Source organism: Corvus brachyrhynchos, unplaced genomic scaffold, assembly GCF_000691975.1.
Source record: "Corvus brachyrhynchos isolate BGI_N302 unplaced genomic scaffold, ASM69197v1 scaffold14, whole genome shotgun sequence".
Lineage (NCBI taxonomy): Eukaryota > Metazoa > Chordata > Aves > Passeriformes > Corvidae > Corvus > Corvus brachyrhynchos.
Genome location: NW_008239110.1, coordinates 20,286,806 through 20,307,255, shown reverse-complemented (window position 1 = coordinate 20,307,255; position 20,450 = coordinate 20,286,806). Strand labels below are relative to the sequence as shown.

The 20,450-nt window shown below is 40.2% G+C and overlaps 1 protein-coding gene across 1 annotated transcript in view; it reads right to left on the bottom strand.

Annotated features, from left to right (window-relative positions):
- Window positions 1-1,565: 1,565 nt before the first annotated feature.
- MTHFD1L (methylenetetrahydrofolate dehydrogenase (NADP+ dependent) 1-like) overlaps window positions 1,566-20,450 on the bottom strand; it is a 148,382-nt gene continuing 129,497 nt past the window's right edge. The window contains exons 27-28 of the mRNA XM_017739428.1: window positions 8,117-8,225; window positions 1,566-4,526 (exon numbers count right to left, since the gene is read on the bottom strand). Of these exons, the coding sequence (XP_017594917.1) occupies window positions 8,136-8,225 (90 nt within the window). The 3' untranslated portion in view covers window positions 1,566-4,526; window positions 8,117-8,135. The remainder of the gene's footprint in view (window positions 4,527-8,116; window positions 8,226-20,450) is intronic.

The following is a 20,450-nucleotide window of genomic DNA, read 5'->3' as shown; positions in this document are numbered from 1 at the left end:
AAGTGAAGCTCTTAAGGTGCCTGTGGTGTGTGTGTGGGGGGGTGTATTCCAGCTCTGGGCTTCCTCAGTGCTACTTTTTCTGCTAACCTCTCAGCTCATAGGAGCACAGAACAGTTTACCTTGGAAGGGACCTGGAGATCACCCTGTGCAGGGTTGATTTTAAAACGGTTTGTCAGGCTCTTGCCTGGTTGAGCCTGTGCTGATACATTTAGCTCCTCACAAACATTACTCAAAGGGCTTAAGTTAAAAAGTTTACTGGGGAAGCAAATACTGAAGATTTTACATAAAAGCTGCATGCACAAATAGATTCTTACTTGTGCTTGTGTCTATGTAATACATTACACTCAACCACATGGAGTAGGGAGCTATTATTATGACCACACTTGTGAAAATATTTGAATTTAGTTTACTTTACGTAAACACTCTGGCCTTAAATCCGCAGTGAATGGTAACATGTATAGCACAGCAGTCCTGTTCTCAGGACAAATGCCTGAAGGGACTTTCAGTGTTTCCATCCTAACCCTCTCAAGCAGGGGGCCATACCTTGGCCTTAAAATTTTTCTCTGAAATATTTTCTCTGAAGAAAATTCTATGAAAACCTGTATGTTCAAAGGGGTAAAACTACTCACCCTCCCTCACTACCCTAGCAATTCAGTGGAGGGGAGAGTTTGCATATGCCTCCCACACTCACCGCTGGCTGATTGGGTGGCTGTCAGCAGGGTGGACCCAGGGGTCACTAAGAACAAACCTAGTGCTTGAGACCTGTTCCATATGGGTAAGGTCCTGGCTGAAACATTTCAGAGAAGCTAAGAAGCTGTTTGGAAATCTAGCCATGAGAAGCATGTTAAAAACCCAGTACTAATGCAAACCACATGGCTGAGACTTCATTTAGCTATTTAGAAAACAGGAGCACAGTACAGTACATGGCTGCAATGCTTGATTTCTTCCCCCACCTTCCCCATTTTATTAATTCCTGCCCCTGCAGGAAGGATGCTTTCTGCTGTGTTATGGCCTCATGATTTAACACCTTTAATTCCTGGAGCTTTTGCATTGCTTGTGTTTGAATCCTATCTTGAGAAGCCCACAGATAATATTCTTGTACCTGACACTACTTCACACAAATCCAGCTGACAACTGAGAATGGAAAGTGTCCAACTGACCCTTGCATCTGGTCCAGCCTTTCACGTCAAGGACCAAAGGCAACAGCAGTATATTTTGGGACCAAGACAGGATGTTAGCCTAGTGTGTCCTTCCCCAAGCACAAACCAACTTCAAAAGGACTGTACTGACAGAGAAGACCTATGGACAATACTCCAGTGCATGGCTCTTTGTGGCAACAGCCACACACAAACACTTTCCTGGGTTCTGGGACGGCAGGTAAGAGTCCCATGCTCTGCTCACATTTGGCACTTCACCACAACATGGCTGAGCTCCTCTCCTTCCTTGGCACAGCTGTGTTTAGCTGGAGATATGGGCATGACAAGACTAAGTGGCTTATGAGGAATTAAAAAAAAAAAAAAGTCACCATTTAAGTAGACAAGATCAGAGAGAGAGAGAGAACAATATTAAATAATGGATGTATTTTATTAATGAATTCAGACAGGCACCACTTGTGCAAACTAAATGCTAGCACACAGACTTTATTTTCATGCTCATGGCAACTGAAATTCTGGAAACTTGACTTTTAAACTACAAATGAAGAAACTGTTGCATGTATTCTGAAGTATTTCAATGTCATTACAGAATTAGTTCAGCAGTAGCAATAACAAAGTATTCAGTCACTACAAAAAGCAGATCTTCTGATAATAAACAACTGCATGGTGCTAAACACACTTCAGCAGACGCAGGGAGAAGCTTGGCAAGCTGCCTTATAAAGCTGTGGTTCTGCCATGTGACGACATTGCTCAGAGAAGATCCAAAGGCGGGAGTCCCACAGCCGCAGTCGCATCCATGTAACAAGTACACCTACCAGTAAGACTGAACTTAAAAGTTTTCATGTTAAACTCTTTGGGATGAAGGCCTCAGAATCATGGTGGCCCCAGGGAAGATACTGTGGCAGTTTCTGCAGCTCAGCTGGTGGCCAATAGCTCAATCCCTTTGGATCATGACAAAGAACCAAAAATGCAGTAGCTTGAGAGATTTTGGAGCTAGTTAACTAGACGGGGTGCGGGAAAAGCTACAACAAAACACAAGTGGGCCATTTCAGCTTTCCTAAAGCTAGCTAAACAATATATCAAATCCTGTGCACATGACAGTAGAAAAATTACAGGATGTTTGTCAACTCTCAACTAAATGAGCTGGAATGGTGTTTTAGGGAGAGACTGATGGGTCAGATAAATGGTTCCAGTGCGTGTGGCCTGAAGGGATAATATGGAGACAACACTATAGAAGCTATCAAACAGCAGTTTGAGATGACTTATAAAACTTGTTGCTCAAACATCCACATCCATACAGAAGCTTCACAGGCAATCAGCTAGTGCCACATTTAGTATGCCACACTGCATAGGGACAATTCCAGTGCACCTGCAGGGGAACCACAGTGACTCCTAGAAAGGCACGATTATGTATTTTCTGAACTTCTCTGGACAAAATGGAGGGAAAAACGTCATTATTTTTCTTGTAAGGAAACTACTAGGAAAACTAGGTCTTGAAACCACACTTACTTTCTTCCAAAACTCTTTGGCTATTTCTCAACTAGATAGATCAGTGTGTGCAAGGCTAATTTACAACACTGTTGTGTGTATGAATAGCATTGAGTTGTATTTTGTGGCACAATTTAATAGAAAATATAAGAAATCTCTCTTCCCAGCAGCTCCGAGAGCTTGAGTCTTACTTTCTACTTACCATGTTTGTCATGCCCCAGTGTAATTAAAGCACCCACAGTCTGGGCTGTTATGAGCTCTATCATCTAGTAAGGATAAAATATTAAATTGCTCTAGTTTTTACGTTTAAATTTATCTTCACAGCAATCCCCACGGTGCTGGAGGACCATGCTATGAATAGCACTGAAATGGAGTCAGCAGACCTTTCCATGCTCCTCCAAGGAAGGCACAGACAATTAATTGTCCCCAGTTTGCTCTACTGTCCATAATTATAGTTTTGAGTTTATAAATAACGAAGCATGATTATAAAAACCAAAACAAACCCCTCAATTACTACAGAGTTCCTGAGATAATTAAGTCTCCAAATGTGGCTCTGTAGAAGGGAACCAAGGCTACACTGCAAAAGCCCATAACATGCAGATGTGCGTAAGCAGAGCAAAGCGACAGGATGGAAAACGTCATCAGGAAAATAAACTCTCTCATCATTATTTCACCGCTTTTTACCTAAAAAAACAATGGCCTATTGTCTCGATTCACCCTATTGTTCTGTCGCATTTTTTGTTATTGAAGGAACCAACAGTCAGTCAGCGAGAGTTTCCTGAGGAGTAGCAGCTTGGAAAGTTAAAGGCAGTATCCTGTGCCTAAGGCTTGTTTTGCTACAGGTTTAGGAAAAACCAGGAAAATAAAGTTACTGAGACAAATTAAAGCACATGGTTTGCAATTCAATTTGTTTGAATACCCTCTTCAAATGGAAATGCCCTCCACGTTTACAAGTATGGTCGTTAAAACCTGTAAAATGAAGCAGAAACAAGCTGTGCCCTGTTGCATCCCTGCTTGATGGACATTCCTCTGTTGTTACTGGGCCGTTGTGTACTGTCAGGGAAAAACTCTAGGTCGGGAGCCAGCACAGCAGGAGGCTTCATTAGCCATGAACGGGAGCAAAACAGTGCTTCAGAAGGAGCAGTGCCCTGTCTGAACAACCAGCTTCGCCACAACAAGCACATAATCAACCGGACAGCCTGTAACACATGCTTCGGATAAAGACAGACCTATGGATACAAGACAGCTATGGCTTAAGTGTTTCAAAAGATCTTTGCCCAACAAGGAAACAAATTATACATTAAAAACCTTTTACAAAATACATGCTCTGTTCTTTCTCTGTTTAATATCTTCCTTGCTTGAAGCTTGGCTGTTGCCCAAATGCATCCAGAGCAACACTTGATGATAACTCAAAAATGTGCAGTTAATCTGTGTGTAGTTTCAGCTCTTGAATGCCAGGAGCAAAAGTGTACTTTTCAGAGAGAAATAGGTTTGGTCACACTGCATAATCATGTTTATGCAAGTTTTTAGATAGCCAAGATAAAGGAAATACTTCTGTACACTCCTCTGAGAAAAGACAAAAACTCTGAGTTGAAAAACTGCTCTTTTTCAATGTCATTTTATCCACAAACAAGCGTAAGCCCCAGTAGAGAGCTTCCTGCATGACAGCGAGTAAAACTTTAGCTTGCTGGGTTGGGGTTTTTTGGTTTTTTTAACCTTACAGCTATATTTCATCATAAAAACTAGTTTGAAGAAAGAGTAAACTTTTGCTCTTTGGTCTATCTTGACATTCCTCCAGAGACACATTACAGGAATATTTCAGATTCATTTTTTGTCTCTTACTTGCAGGAAACAGGAAAGTTGCAGTTCTTAATTTTCAGGCTTCTGAAATGACAAAGATAAGAAATTTATACATTGAAACAAGATATCTTTGCTTTCTTTAAAGAAACAAAAAAGGCATCACAACCTAAAATGAGTGCTTCAGTGAAATGGGATATTTTTGCCTTAACCATAATTAACAAAAATGTATAGTTATGCCATATGCACCTCCTGTTTATTATCTGTGTAGCCCTACTAGGTGAGAAACAAAAATCTGTACTCGTATTCCAGCATGATACAGGCTTCAGACTGCACATTACTGTAGTAATTGCTGCTGACTGAAAGTCAATACTGTGGAATGAGACTGGAATGAGACTAAAAGAAGTAATTTTTTTGTTCATAGGATCAGTTTTGTGGATGCAAAGGAAAGGTCTTAAAACACTTTTTATTCATATCTGAATAAATTAAGATGAAAACATCTAACAAATAGTTTGTAATTTTAGAACATCAGTTTTGGTGTCCTGCCCTCATGGACTTCTTTATGGCCATGAAGATGCTCAAAGGCAGAGCTCTGGGGGCAGCAAAGTGTTCATGCTGTGTATTAAAATCATTCCAATGCTCTGCCAGTTTTGAAGAGGACAAGAATGAGAGAATACATCAGACACCGTGGATAGTGGCAGTCCTATGAAATCACAACCAACTGAGCAGGACAATTTCCCCCCATTACCATCAACCCAGATACTCAGAGAACCAAACTGGCACAGTAAGAGCAGGCACCTACTGCCACTGATTAAATTAGAGGGATCCTTAGAACTCACAAGGGTCCTTAACAGACTTTACTTGTGCAGGTCCAGTTTGTGACTTCCCCTCACTGTGCAAATATTACTTCTTTTTTTTTATTTCTTTAAATTTCTTCCTTTTGGCAGACTTGTCTCCATGTAAGTCTTATTCTGACTGGTGCTTTCTACAGACAGCTCCTAAGGAAACAATTTCCACTTTCTCAGTGTATGAGTTGGGCAGTATAATTTAAATAGGACAGTGGCCAGTGATGAAGGACTAGCCAAATTCCTTTGGGTTAATTTCTGTGTACTAATGTTTCATTTTTTTGATAGATCGTGTGGCTCCTACAGAGAGACTGCAATACTGTGTGTCCATATGTTGGCTATTTGTCAACAGAGAAAAACAGAGTTGACTTTTATGATAAGGTTTTTGATTCTATGACTTTTAGAGCATATTCAAATGACTGGTGTGAAGTGGTAGAGAAAAATCAGAGTGGCTAATGATACCCAGTGTTTCAGCTCAGCCAGAACCTCACAGAGGATCCCGAGAAGCAGGAACTTCTGCCTGTATGTCTTTTGCAGGTCTGATGAAGATATGCATTGCAGAGGAGGATATTAACTGCACAATAAAACAACTGTTCTCAGCTCTGCAGGCATGTTTATAATGAAACATCTGCAGCTCTTCCACAAATCTCTAAATATTTTTCAATTAAAATGTCTTAAAGATCTGAATCAGTACTAATGAGCTGGCACAACACCATATTATTAGTAATATTACATCATACACTAAAATGCTGAAGAATTCAAATTAAATAAAAAAATCCCTCAATCTGCCATCACAGAAACAAACCCACAAAGATCTCAAAGTGTAGTATCACCTACAGTGTGGGTTCACTTCAGTGAACGTGTGAAAACAAAGGATGCTACAAAACTTCTCTACAGAAAGTTGGGAGTAAAGACTACATGGGAATATTATTTCTCTCTTTTTCCAAAATTAGCAATGTACAAATCTAGCACATGAACCAGATGAACTTTAGAGCTAATGAACACTTGACTACCTTGTGTGGTGCTCACTGGGTATTACCACAGTCTCAAGGCATTTATTTAGATTGTTAAAGGTAGGAACACAGGTATGTGCCTATATTGATGAAAAATATATATGATCAAGCTGGTTTTTTCTTTAAAGGCTTAAACTTAATGAATCATTGGATATGTGTGTTATTTCCTACCTGACTCTTATGCTTCCATGACTTCATTAGCATTTCTTTTTACATCTGACAAAACACCATCACTGACTAAAAGCCAAGTTTAACATTTTCATTTCATGCACAGCTTCCAATGAAAGGCCTTCACAGCTGGAATGGAGTATTTTGTCTGCTTAATTACTGTTGTTCTTCCAATCTCATCAGTCCCTGGTTTGGATGGATTTGTGTAAGACTAGGCAATAAACACCCAATTAAGCAGGCTATGTGAATCTGCATATAGATTTTACATTAGGATTCTACAGTAATTTCAAATGATTCAGAAGCAATTACATGGCTGACACATGATGAATCAATATGTATGCATGAAGCTGTCAGACATACCATGTGTATCAGTAACAAAAATGGGATATATGCCAAGGAGTGGTATGTGTAACACTACCCAGCCACAGAATATTCAGGCATGGTTTGCATACAGAGCAGTAATTACCTGTGCATGCAGGTTAACTTTCAAGCTAAGTGCTTTTTACTTGTCTTGACTGGCACACACAAACTGGCAGAATCTGCTCTCACTAGATGTGAATCTTGTGGCATTCACATGTGGGCAAGTGAACAGTTCACTTGGTCTGGTTGGGTTGTGCAGACCTCTCCCCTCCTCCAAACAATCCATCAAAACACAGAAACAGAAAATGAAAGCCCTTTCTCTCAATCCACGGTAGGCAAGGATTGCTAAAGCAGGGCTGAAGCACCTGGGCACATCTACCTCAAAGCTGTGGCTGATCTGGGGTCCCATCACAGTCCTGTTGGCTCACAGTAATAGTGTTGTTCTGTCTTAAAAAAGAAAAACCTTTTTGCTCTCCAGACCAATCTATTGGGGCAGAGAGCTAAGTGATGAAAGAAGAGAATCCCATCACAGGCACACATGGTTTGTTTCAGTCAGGGTTACATTCTCTCTTACTCCACTTATTATGTTAAAAGGTTAAAATGGAGTAGCATGAAATATTTTCATAACATCTTGTATTTTTAAGTGAGGAACATGTGCTGCACAAAATTAAAGCAGGACACCAAGAAGATTAAGTACTTAGAGAAGGGGAGGGGGTGGTGGGGGAACTGCAACCTTCGAGGAAAAGGGAGAGAATCCAGCATGAAAAAAAAAGGCTAAGAGGACAGCTTTGTATTCCTGAAATGCTTATTACCATTTGAGACAGACGACAGCAGTTATGAAAACAAAACATGAAAAAACAAAGCAGAGCTCATGAACAAACTGAGAAGTATCTTCCCTGATATCTACGTGATGACACACACACTGCCACGTGACTGTAGTATCAAAGAGTACTTCTTTTGAGGTGAGTAAGCTGGCATGGTTTCTTCAGACTGGCTTTTTTCCACAGCCAAGAGTGGTACAGTTGCAGAGCTGGCTCCTCCTGATGCCAAACTGACAGTGCCAGGAAATCCAAAAGGCACCGTTAGTGGACACCAGCAAAGTGCCAGTCACCATTCAGCAAATGAGAAACCCATGTGATAAAGTGCACATTATGAAATATACCCCCAAAGTGTGTGAAATCCTTACTGAAACTAGAGCCTAGATAAACTCCTGACAACCTTTCTTATACACATACTAGGGACAAACATCCTCCCTTGAGCTGGAACAGGAAAATAAAGGCTGTTGACCGACCTGAATTTGGACATCACTCTCAAAACAATCCTTTCACTTGCTCTGTGATGGGGTCAAGGTCAATGTCATAGAAGCACGGCCTTGTGGGCAGTCCTGGCATGGTGCTCATCTGTAGAAACAAACACATTCAGTTATACTCCTGCACCTGTAAGCAGATAATCAGTCTAGCCTTGCATGTAAACCTTAGATTAAGAGAAAGGCTGGATTGTTCAACACAGGCTCCACTACAGATGTGATCTTTACCACATTTTCTGTTAAAAAAGTCAAACTTGGTACTTCTTTGATGAATTTTTAAGTATGAGCTTCTAAGACAAGAAAGAGAAAACAAAAGCCACAAAATACAGGCTAGCACAGCAACCTAAGAATAAATTCTGTAACAAAATGAACACCCTTTGAGACTTGCTTGTTCCTCAAAATATTTATCCAGAACATTTATCCATTTTTATCTCCTGAAAAAAAAAAAAAATCACACAGCAAAGGGCAAAGATGTAATTGTCTGAATTTACCTGGTGATATGAATGTACTGCACTCAGACCTCTCCCACAGAAAACCAGAATACAGAGGCAGAATTAATCACAACGCTTACCTAATGTCAGGAGCAAATTGCAATAGTTCTACTAAACATACAGGAATTACAGTTGAATCCTAATTTAGTAGTTAGAATTAACAGGTTGAGATACAAAGCTAAAGCAACCCAATTATCTCAAACTGTGCATAATTAAGATCCTGATCTAGCATAAGACACTAGCATCTGCATACTTTTAAACATCTCAATAGTTTCATGGAGTTAAATTACACAGTTACCTACAGGTCTGCTCAGGCTACTTACACTATTATTTCAAACTGGCATTTTTAGCAGCAATTAAAGGCACATGACTGACATGGAAATCTTGAGGTGCTGGTCCAAAATAGCTTAAACCCCTTTAAAACAGAGGTTTGCCAATTTCCTAACTCCCTGCCTCAGGACTCCTTGCTTCTCCCTTGCAAAGGAGATGTCTGGAGAGCAGGTATGGCAAAATAATGTTGGTTTTTGATCTGCTTCATTTTCTCCTGTTTCAGCCCCTTAATCCAGGAAGGGCTTCCCCATTCCCAGAGCCACCACTGGCACAGGGTAAAGGCTGTGCCTGTGGGGCAGTTTTAAAACAGGGCCAGTTTGGATCAACTTGGGTCACTTTGGATTCACACCCTGAATATCTCACTGTATTTCCACTAATTCAAGGAACTCTAAAAATAGCATTTGGGCTTAATGACTCCTTAAACTCTTCTGATATCTTACCCTTGTAAGTGGAGAAAGTGGAGAATGGCCCTGCTATAATAGGCCCTATATTAATACTTAAATTGATGAAAGACCTTACCATCTCTGAAAACAAACCTGGAATTCAACTTAGCTTGACTGTTTGTTGGCTGAGAGTCTTTAAGCATTAAAACTTATTTGCTAGATTTTGAGGAACAAACTTTTCACTGGGGCAAGTCAGCAGAGTTCATTAAAACTGGTACTTAACCTGACCACAGGAGGTAACCTTCAAACATGGCTGTGTAGAAAAAAAAAATTACACTGGCTTGAGTACAAGAAACACTCCAAACACAATAACATACATAAAAGGTCAGATTTGGGTATGTCTTCATGCTGAAAAGGGACAGTTTCACCCGGGGAACCCCTAGGATGATTCCCCCTTGGAGCTGGCTCTGGCACTCATCTTACTGCAACCAACCTTATTCAACACACTGAACTGATGTCAATGCATGTTTTTGTGGTCAGGGTTGGTAGGTTAGGTAGGAACTAAATCTGGGTTAGGTAGGAACTAAATCTGCTTATCAGATGACCAGATCACCACCAGGCCCCAGGCTGCACCAGGGGAGCAGCCAGAGTGCACTGTGGCCAGCCATCACCTCCAGCTCTCCAGCAGAGAGCTCAGAGCCAGTCAACTTCCTCCCTCTATCCACCCTAATTCCCCAAGAAGCACAGCTCAGCTACAGTGTTTTCTCTGGCCAAAGGCAAGCTCCAACAGGGTAATTGTCCTGGAAAGAGGAAAAACTTATGACCACCATCCTAGCTGCTCCAGAGTGCCAGACTTACAGACTCCCCTCGCTCTGGGTCGGACTGTGTTTGATTCTGTCAACCTGATAAGCTGCATATTCATTGCGAGGGTCAGGATCTCCCTTACGCTTCAGCTTTGCTCCGAACACTCATGTAATGACTCAATCATGGGAATACAAGCAAAATGTAAGACCCCTCCAGCACAGTCCTGTTTACTCCAGAGAAAGAATGCTGCTGCCATTTCAGAGGTTAATCCCACACTGAGAAGGGGGAAAGGTGCCTGGGGGGCTCGGTACTGGTGCAGCCCTCATCTCCCTTGAGATCTAGCTCAGAGGAAAAACAATGCAACAAGCTCTTCTAGTGGCTCAGTACATTTCCTCTGTTTTTAAATATAGTCCTTCCTGATGTTTTGTTATCGTACGTAGTAGGATTGAAAGACAAAACTGTCAGTTTGCATTGACCGAACCCTGCCTCTGACTGCGTTACATCATTTATTGGCAGGCACTGCCTTGTATGTAACTAAGTGCTAAAACACCTTGCTACTATCCTTTACCCATTGGCCACAGTAGTTGGACTACTACATCATTAGGGTTACTTAATTATTTTCTGTCTCAGATTCCTTCCAGTTTCTAAGTTAATGTTTGACAAGGAACTGCCTTAAGGAATTACATCTCACTGGGAGGGGAATGAACAAATTGCCAAAGACAACTTTCTGGTTACTTTGTGTATGGCAGTTCAACATCTGAAAGTAAACTCCCAAATTCCAAGTTATTTTTTACTTTTTTTTTTTTTTTTTAAAGAAATATTAAATACAAGTCCTACATATGTATTTTGTACTTTGGACTTGTTTTTTTCTTTCACAGGCACAGTTCTACACCAGTATAACTCTACGATATTAACTAATGAAAAACTATTACATTTAAAAAAATGCAAATATTGAACCAGTTTATTGCTGGTTTGGGAAATACAACTATTCTCATATTGAAAAATGAATTCAACAAAAGGGAATAGGCTCATTTGAATTAAAACCACTGCTGCATAAAATGAAGTACAAGGCAAAAAAAAAAGCCTCCAGAAGAAACACTTTGGGACAAATACTTAGGTGAATTGCAGACTGAAAATAAACTATGTACTGTCATTTTTCCTATGGCCCAGACTTTCAAACAGGCAAAGCTATGTAGATTTATGATCATTACTCTCTGGTCTCATTATCTGGACACACAGAGGTAACATGAAGAAGAATCTATCCCTTTTTCATTACTTCAAGGTCAATAGGAGGAGATGGCTGGCTGGCTGAGGAGATTACTACTGATTATACCCTCTCTAGCCCTCGACTTCTCTCCTTCAATCACAAAGGCAGGAAAGAAAAGAGGGCTCAGTCTGCTGCAAGGCTGCAGCAAGGCTTCACCTGACTGGCTTTCCACATGGCCGCAGGCTCAGGATGATCCTCTTCCCCTCTCACCATTTTCCATGATGCTGAATGAAGGCATTAATGAGTGAGTTCACAGGCTGGTCTTTACTCCAGCAGGCATGATCCAGAGGCATTCCTCTCCCTGACCTCAGCCACCAGAGCCCAGATTTTTGTGCATGGAGGGGGAAAGCCAACCACCCTGTGGCTGTAGCACATACCGTACCTGCACAGTGCAGAGCAGACTATCTCCACCTCTCCAAGGCTTTCTGAGGTAACTACTCACTAAAAACTACTCCAGTTCTAAAACTTGAAAAAAGGAGAGTGAACAACGAAAGAGAAAATATGCTTAAAATGTAAATCACTTTGGTAATTGGCAGGTATGTACAGCACGAGAAAAACCCACAGAAATTTATAGCCATACAGCAGCTTGCTGGGCATCTCATAAAATATCCATCCTCTATATATTGCCCAGAGATCAGCACAACTCTCCACGCTAATGTAACAACATTTGGGTTATAGATGGGTAGCTGTGCAACATTGCACAGCGTGGCTGTGAGAAAGAACAGCGTAGGAAGCAGAGAATGACAGCACATTATCCACTGAAAATCACAAACTGGATTTAGATAGCTGAAATAATCAGTACTTAACTCGAACAAAACTGCTACTATCAGACTTTTCCTGGGAGAAGGAAAATATAAAGCATAAGCTTGGTACCCCAAGGCTTAATGCAACTCATATGAATGCTTTATGCAGGGAAAAAAGAAAAAAGAAGTTATACAAGTAATTTAGGAATTAATAGGAACTAGTTTTGTGGGAACAGACCATTTTATCTACAAACTGTGCAACTGTCCCTACATCCATGAGAGCAAATCAACTGCAGAAAGATGATGTGATAAATACAATGCTATTTGTTACTACGGCTCTCTGTGTTTAGGAGGCAAGAGCAGCAAGTCTTACAGTCAGCTTATCCTAAGGATCATTTATGCTCCTGGAAATGCACAGCTGGTGAGAGATAAAGTACAGTTTTAGTTAAGAATGCCTGAAGGCTACTGTTATATTAGGCATTTATGATCCTCCAGAAGTTTACTTACATGACTGAACAAAAAAACCATAATGAGCTTCCTTACAAATGGAGAATGCCAGTTATTTTCAAGGAAGTCATATGAAAGTGCTGCTCCACACCCTCTCCACAAACATATCCACTGTTACTGGAAGAGTGACTGAGTTTCATTTAAATTACAGTTATGTGTTGACTTGTAATTTTAGTTCGCCATAAGAGCTACATAACAGTTGGACACAGTCAAGCACCAAGACTCTGCTAGCCAGGTTTGTTATGGTCCCAAGAGGAACTATGCTGCTTAGCTTCCTTTTTTTATCATACAAATACCTATCAGTGGTTGACACATCTTGCCTTCAAGTGTGTATCCATCCATATATGTATCTACATTTTTTTAAATTTATCTGTATGAAAAGATCCTAATAGAACATGAGATTGACTTGACAGGGTCAGCACAATGGCACGATTTGCAAAGCAGATGGTCCTGAGGACCACATCCAACTCATGTTTAGTGTCTTTTTCACCTATAAGACAAGAAGTGTCTGTTTTACAGGCATAACATGGTTTCTGTTGAAGAGAGAAAGAAAACCAGAGGAATCTGTACTTACATAAAGTATGGCAAACAACTGATTAGAAAATACTGAAAAATCAGCAAATAGCTTATTGAGGAAACCTCCCTATTCTGTGTCTTATGGAGTTAATACTGTGTTTGACAAGAAATGCAAGTAACTTGCATTATTTAATTGTATCTTTTTTGTTAATTAAACAAGCTATGACAACTCACAACCATTTCAAACTTGAAATACTGCAGAAAGCAGATGTTGTTTCTCAAGAGAATCCAGCATGCACATGACTGCGGATAACTCCTCAATAAAATCTGATGGGATGAATTGCACATCCCACACTCCCTCAGCAAGAAACAATACAAGAGGAAACTCAAGAGATTTATAAATAGTGCTGTAAACCTGTATGCATTATGGTCATCGTGCCAGAACTTGTTGGAATCCTGAGGCACGGCATGAAGGAGCTACACTTCAGGGTTTCAATAATGTTTCCTAGTGTGAGTTAGAGCTCTGGAAGACAGATCCACCACCAGAAATTTGCTCCCCTCCAGTGCATCTGTCAGTCTCAGGGCATGTAAAGGTGAATGGAAGAATTTTCTGAAGAAATCCTTGCAGGTCTCCAGTCCTGCCTGCCTTTAGGTGCGCTTTATCTTGAGTGCCAATTATTCCCACTTACACGTGTGGTGCTGGCCACAGACTGGAAGCTGGCACCTGGGGAATTGCATCCATGGAGCAGGAGAGAGAGATTAACAGTCACCTCACTGCACTGCATGGCTGGAGAAGCGTGTGCAGATCTTTTTACTGGATCCCTCATGGTCTCTGCACTCTCCATTTTAAACCTATACTTGGAAATATTTCATGAGACTATCCATGCAATGAAGGCAGTGGGTAGGACTACAGCACTCTGAAGCATGTGACTGTACAAACACTTCCAGTGAGCAGTCACTTATTTCATCTTCAAAATGGAGTGTCCTACAGGACACAGAGGCACTCGGTGTGCACTGAAAAGGGTGCAGAAAAATTAGGCAGCGTATACTAAGTATCTCCAGGATCAGCTTGAAGTTTGTTCCACAGAACTGGAAAATTCCTCCAATCTGCAGAGCTCTATCACTTCAAAGGCAGCTCAGGTTTTGAATGATGGAAAAAAATAAAATTACATGAAAATAACAAAAGAGAATAGTTAAGAAAACAGCATTTTACCCCCCCATAATTACAAGAAAAACATCAGAACAAAATGGCCAAAACAAAACATGCACAATATAGTTTTCATCTCATCCACCCGCCATGTATTACAGAGGGGAACAATACCATACCGAAGCCTGAACTGATGCTCAAGTGACCTTTCACCACCTCTTAAAAGCAAACAAACCTCCAAATCTCATATTAGGAAAAGGAGATACACAGTGGAGGCAAGCTTGTGCTTCCTCCAAAAAATATCAACCTTTACAAACTAATAAATTCAGCTTTGGAAATGGCAATGTATTTTAAAAATTTACTTTAATAGCTACATAATGTTTAAGAAAATATTATCTCATTGTTTTTCGTTGCCTGAAGATAACAGGGGTTTCTAAAAGCAGCTAACCAATGATTTTTAGTCAGTGTTTCAATAATGGCTTACTTGTAAGTTTTAATGAAATTCTGCCAAACCTGATGATGACCACAGGAGTTAGGGAGAGTGAAGATCATATTTCCTTCTCAGGAAATCTTTAACAAAAAAGGCTCTTGTTGCAATGTCTAAGAACAACCACAGCAAGAAACTCAACACATTAGCAACTTTCAAAATGGTTAAAATAATGTTTGAAAAGATGCTGATGCTATCCCGACATATGCTGTAGTATTCCTTGCAATAAACGGCACTTTTTCACTGGCATATTGACTGATATCAGGTGTAGAAGTCCATCTGGCATCAATTATTGTATTATAATTGCCTCTTACTTTGATGTTTTACACATTCTTGGCAATTGTTCAATTTTTGTGAAAGGATTTACAACAACAAAATGCATGGACATTGCTCCTCTGCTCTCAGCATCTGGATGAAGTTACAAAAGTACTGAATATTGATTATACAATCCTAGTTGGCCTTGCTGCCAGGTGCTCAAGTTAGGCAGAAGCAACTTGTGCCCTGCTACATGCTCTGAAGGATTACCAGGACCCAACGAATTAGTCATCTTGAGTGGAAATGATCTGAACCCAAAAGTGATCTCCTGGGCACCCTAGGGAAAAATCAAAACCCACATAATAGTCCACATCTGTCCAGTACAGCTTTTGGAGAGATCTGTGGGTGCATATCCCAAAGGAAGAAAGGGTTTTCTTGGTGAATCAGTCAGTGTAATACCACTGGAACTCAAATGCTGCTATTAGTGATGTGCTGAAGCACCAAAGACCCAAAAAAGAGATTTTCCTAGCTATTAAATAAAATATTTAGGAATAGATGTAATCTGTACAAGAATGAGCGATTTCCCCAATTAAGTAAAATATTTATGACTCACATATACGACTGCAGTTCCTCTTGGCAGAGTTCTCTCAACGCATTTTCATCTTAGAATTTATAAAACCACACTTGAAGCAGAAGAAAATGGTCCCCGTGATAACAGCATAGTGGAAACAATATATTAAATTTTAATTGAAAAATACACCTCTCTGAGGTAGCACGTTAGATGGTGTTAGTTGAGTGCACTATATTCTATACAATCCACAACACACCATGTTTCACAGAGTATTCTGCCCTACACAGGGTTATTGATAAACAAAATGCTACAAAAATGAAAGCTACGAAACCCAACTTAACCAAACAAACCCTCAAAAAAACAACCATTCATGAGGGAAATGAAGGGGGAGAGAAAAAAATGAGAACTACAAATTCCAGGTGACTTGTTCCAAAACATTTCCTTCATCCCAGCCCACTCAAATCCATTTGCAGAAGTAATTGCTCCCTTGACCAAGGCCTACATCCTGATTTTCCTTTTCCCCCTGGGCTTTAAACAGAACCCCTGGCAGAGGACTCTTGCTCACTGCCTCTTGTACAAAATCACCTCCTCATGCAGAAGAAATCCTTCCCTGCAGCTCAGTCCTGATGTCAGATGCTCCCAGGGCTGTTCCCATTCTTGAAAAGTGTCCAGTATATCAGACAGTGCTGGAAACATGCCTCTGAAGGAATAAATCCAGAGGATAAAGGCATTTTTCTCAAGGGCTGTTTCAGCAACAGGAATATTTAAAGCATCTGATGTTCATGGGTACATAATTCTCCTGCTTTGTTCAGTGTTCGGGTCTCCTGGTAAAGAGGAGGTGTCCAAACTGTGCCAGCAGCTCAGTTTCTGCTGAAAACAGAGCAAGTTTTGTGGTATTTGGAGGGGAGAGGTCTTGGGTGACCCATCTCAGCTGCCTTGTATTTGCTCAGGGACAGGGCACTGTTCATTTCCTCTGAAACCTGTTTATTTTGTAGCAAGTGTTTCTTTGGAAGTGCTGTTCTGCAAACCCTGGGAGCAAGTCCCACTTTGTGCTGCTGATCTTCACAATGACATTTTGGTTAAAAGCTTCATAGCTTTGAGAAAACCTCAATTACAGCCCAGGAACTGGAGATGGTGGCAGCAGTAGACTATGTGAAGCAAATGTGTGTGCTCAACATGCAAAAAACTTTACCCTTCTCAGCACACCATGCTAGAAGAACATCAGGAGCATCATCCAATCATTTCATGGCAAATTACAATGTGGAAAAATCCAAAAAGATTGTATAACTGTGGTGAGTAAAAGCACATAAAACTGCTGCCATACCAGCCGTCTTGGTTACAATTAACTGGATCCACTGATACTGAGTAAGTAAAGTTTCCTAGGAAATGTCGTATCAGGCAAAGATGATGTGTGTGTGTATAAATATGGGAAGAAGTGCTTCTAAAGAACATAAAGGTATTATAGCAAAGGACTCCTTAAAAATTATTTCTTTTTAACTGTTAAATTGCCAAACTGGCTTGGTCTCATTACTTGATTTAAACTAAGTGCCAGTGATGACCTTTATAATACCAAATAATACCAAAGGGTATCAGATTTTTGGAAACCACCTCAAAACAACAGAAGTGGAAAGAAGTGGAAGAGGAGGTGACTATACTTTGCTAATCCCATCTAAGCAGATACAAGCTAGTTTTCAGGACTGGGAAACAATAAAAGCTAGGATGTACACTTCACAGGTGCAGTTCAGCTTTCTGGTCTGTAGATATCATGGGAAGTGTCAGAAAGAAGAGCCTGGGAAGCTTGTCCCCAAAGAATGATCAACTGTGGTGGGCACCAACAGCATCAGTCACTATCACTGTACTGTCATCATGTACAAACCTTGACTTGTGAGCATCTCTAACCTCGTTAGTTCAAGTTTCTATATCTACTTTATCAAGTCACTCGTTTGGAGAAACAAATTATTTTCTCTTTTTATCACTTAATATACATTATTTTGTGACAGACTGAGGCAAACAAGAAATAGACAAATCAAAGAAGCACCTTATATTGTAATTTTGGATGTAGGTGCTTTCTAACCCTACAGAGTTTCACCCCATTGCTTTCCAGACAAATTACTGCTTTGATATGCGTGGTCAATGCCATCTTAGCTGCGCTGAGGAATTCAAAAACTTTTCCTTTCTGTTTGGTCCTAACCCAGGAAGTTCAGAATGGATCCAGCTTTGATGGATACAAGGACACCAAATTATTAAATTGTCTGTGTAAATCAGATATTCTGAGTCACAATTCCGTCATGGAACTCTGGCAATACACACTGTTCAATACAGTGTGTCCTCTAGAATCACACCAGAATGTACTGTGGTCCCCACTGACAAGGAACAAAATAGAAAAAAAGAAGGGTATTACTTAGATCAGCAATTTCCCTCCTCTAGTCTATCGAACCACTATTTTAAGAAGTCTTCACAAAGCTGCAAATAAAAGCAGGCCTTGAATAACCTGTGCTGGAGCTCACACTTCTCCTGGAAAATGGAGGAACATAGAAATGCTTTGGAAAAGGCTGAAAGCTACTGACTTGTGATAAACTCAAGCATTCAGAAGAGCCAGCTCCTTTGTAAGCCATCTTAACAGCACTAATAGCTGTAAGGAGAACAGAAAAAATTCTAGCCATGAATGTGGGACTTAAGTCTCTTATGGCAGTACTGATTTTCAAAGTTTCTCTAAGAAGATATTAAAACCCTAGTTTCTGTTCACTGATAGAGAACCACGCGTTAACAAGCTGTCAAGACAGATTTAGTTGTCAAAGGAAATCAAACAAAAGTTTGTTAACTGATAGAGAGCACAGTCTTTATCCTACAAACGTATATCCTTCCATAATATAATAAAGATTTATGTATTTTTCTTATAAATAAAATTATTATCAAAGTACTTACACACATGAATTAAATACTTCAAGTACACCTGGGAAATAAATAAAATAAGATCTCCCATTTAAATTGTTAGATAGGAAGCAGAGAAGGTTAAATGATTTGCCAAAAGGAGCTGAGGTGCTGCCAGGTTAATGGAACTTGAAATTGGTAACTGATTCTTGTCTTAGTCTCATATAACTGAAATTCAAAAAAAACACTGCATGAAACATCTTCTATTACATAATGAATGTTGTATCAGCATTTTTATACAACTTTCCCCATTTCTCACAATTTGTTCTCTATGAACTTGCAGTAAGTCACTTCCCTAACCACAGTTTTTATAATAAAACAAGGGATAACAATATACTCACAAAGCAACAGAAGTGTTGTTAAACCATCTAATTAAAATCAACTCTATTTGGAAACACATTTTTTCAGTCTGAAGAACAAACCAACCCCCAAACAGATGTTTTGTGGGTAGTTTTTTTCCCAAATGAAGCATATGAAAGGACAAAAAAAAAAGGGAAGGTAATGAACTTCTGCATCCCAACACAAGTTAGCACAACGCTTTTTTATCCTGACAAACATCTAGTACAGACACGGTCTATGGGAACTTCCTTTCAAGCACTAAAAAATTTGTAGAAGGGCCACCATCATGGAAAGTTTTTTGTGCACATACAGAGTAAATCCTAAAAAGACTAAAAAAAATAAAAAAGGTAACACAGAAATTAAAAACCAGTTCGAATATAATCTCTCTAATTCCAAGGTGAACAAACTAGCAGGCAAATCCATAAGCTTTATTTACTCTTATGGTATAGGCCCCCAGCTCTTCCTAATCAAAACAAAGCCAGTCTGTAATGAACTTTCATTTTTGTCAAAGAAATCATTTACAACTCCACTGCTCAGCCCAGGCATAACAAACACAACCCGTAACACATCCACTGATGTCCAGCCTTCTTCCTTTCCTCCTGGTGACCCCATGAATAAAGATGCCCCCAAGATGGCACACAAAACTCACCTGAAGAGCTGCAGTGCCCCAGCAGTGTGTTGATACCCACCTGCCTGGGCACTTTTCTTGAACAGAGGCTGCTGGTGAGCAAGAGTGCTCTCCCTTGAATGCAGCCATGGATCCTGCTGCAATCTCATCATCAGCATCCCCTCCAGCAACTGGAATTCATGTAGTCATTATCATTTGAAAATTATTTGTTTATTTGTAGGAAAAGGCTGCTTTATCTTAGCTTCCACATTGCATTTCTCAGACTGTGAGAATAAATACTGACTGTGAAGCTATTTTTAAATTGATTTTATTTCTGGGAAAGTTATCAAGAAATTTAGGTTTTTTCTTTCCCCCCCGCCCCTGAGAAAATTAAAGAGACAAAGAGCTTCACAAACTCAGAGGAAGCTTATTCGTGCTGTCACAAGCATGCCTTGATCCCATTCTGGACAGATTACCTGCAGAGTGCTTATTTTCCATGTCTACTCCCTGCATCACATCTTTACTACAGGTGCCAAATAAAATGGCATTGATGTTCTTTCCTACAGTCTGGAGCAGAGCTCTACAGTCAGCACAGCTCATTCAGGGTCTCAGACACAAAGGAAATCTGACATGTGCAGTGCCAGCAGCATGACGGTTCTCTCTGGTGCATACAGAAAAGGCTTTACTCTGCTCCCTGTGCACCACTGCATGTTCTCTCGCCTTTGTTTTCCTGCTGCTTTGCTGCAACTGTGCATGACCCTGCAGGACAGTGCAGAGCACGTCCCTGGCCATGGCTCAAATACAGGAATGAGAAAGAGTTGTCAAACCTAGAAGAAGGTGGGAAATATCTGTATCTACTTTGCTTTATTTGTTCGTGAAGCATCATCTTTTATCTTCCTTTCATTCAGTCTAGTAATAAGAGCTCCTCGTGCCCTGCTCCC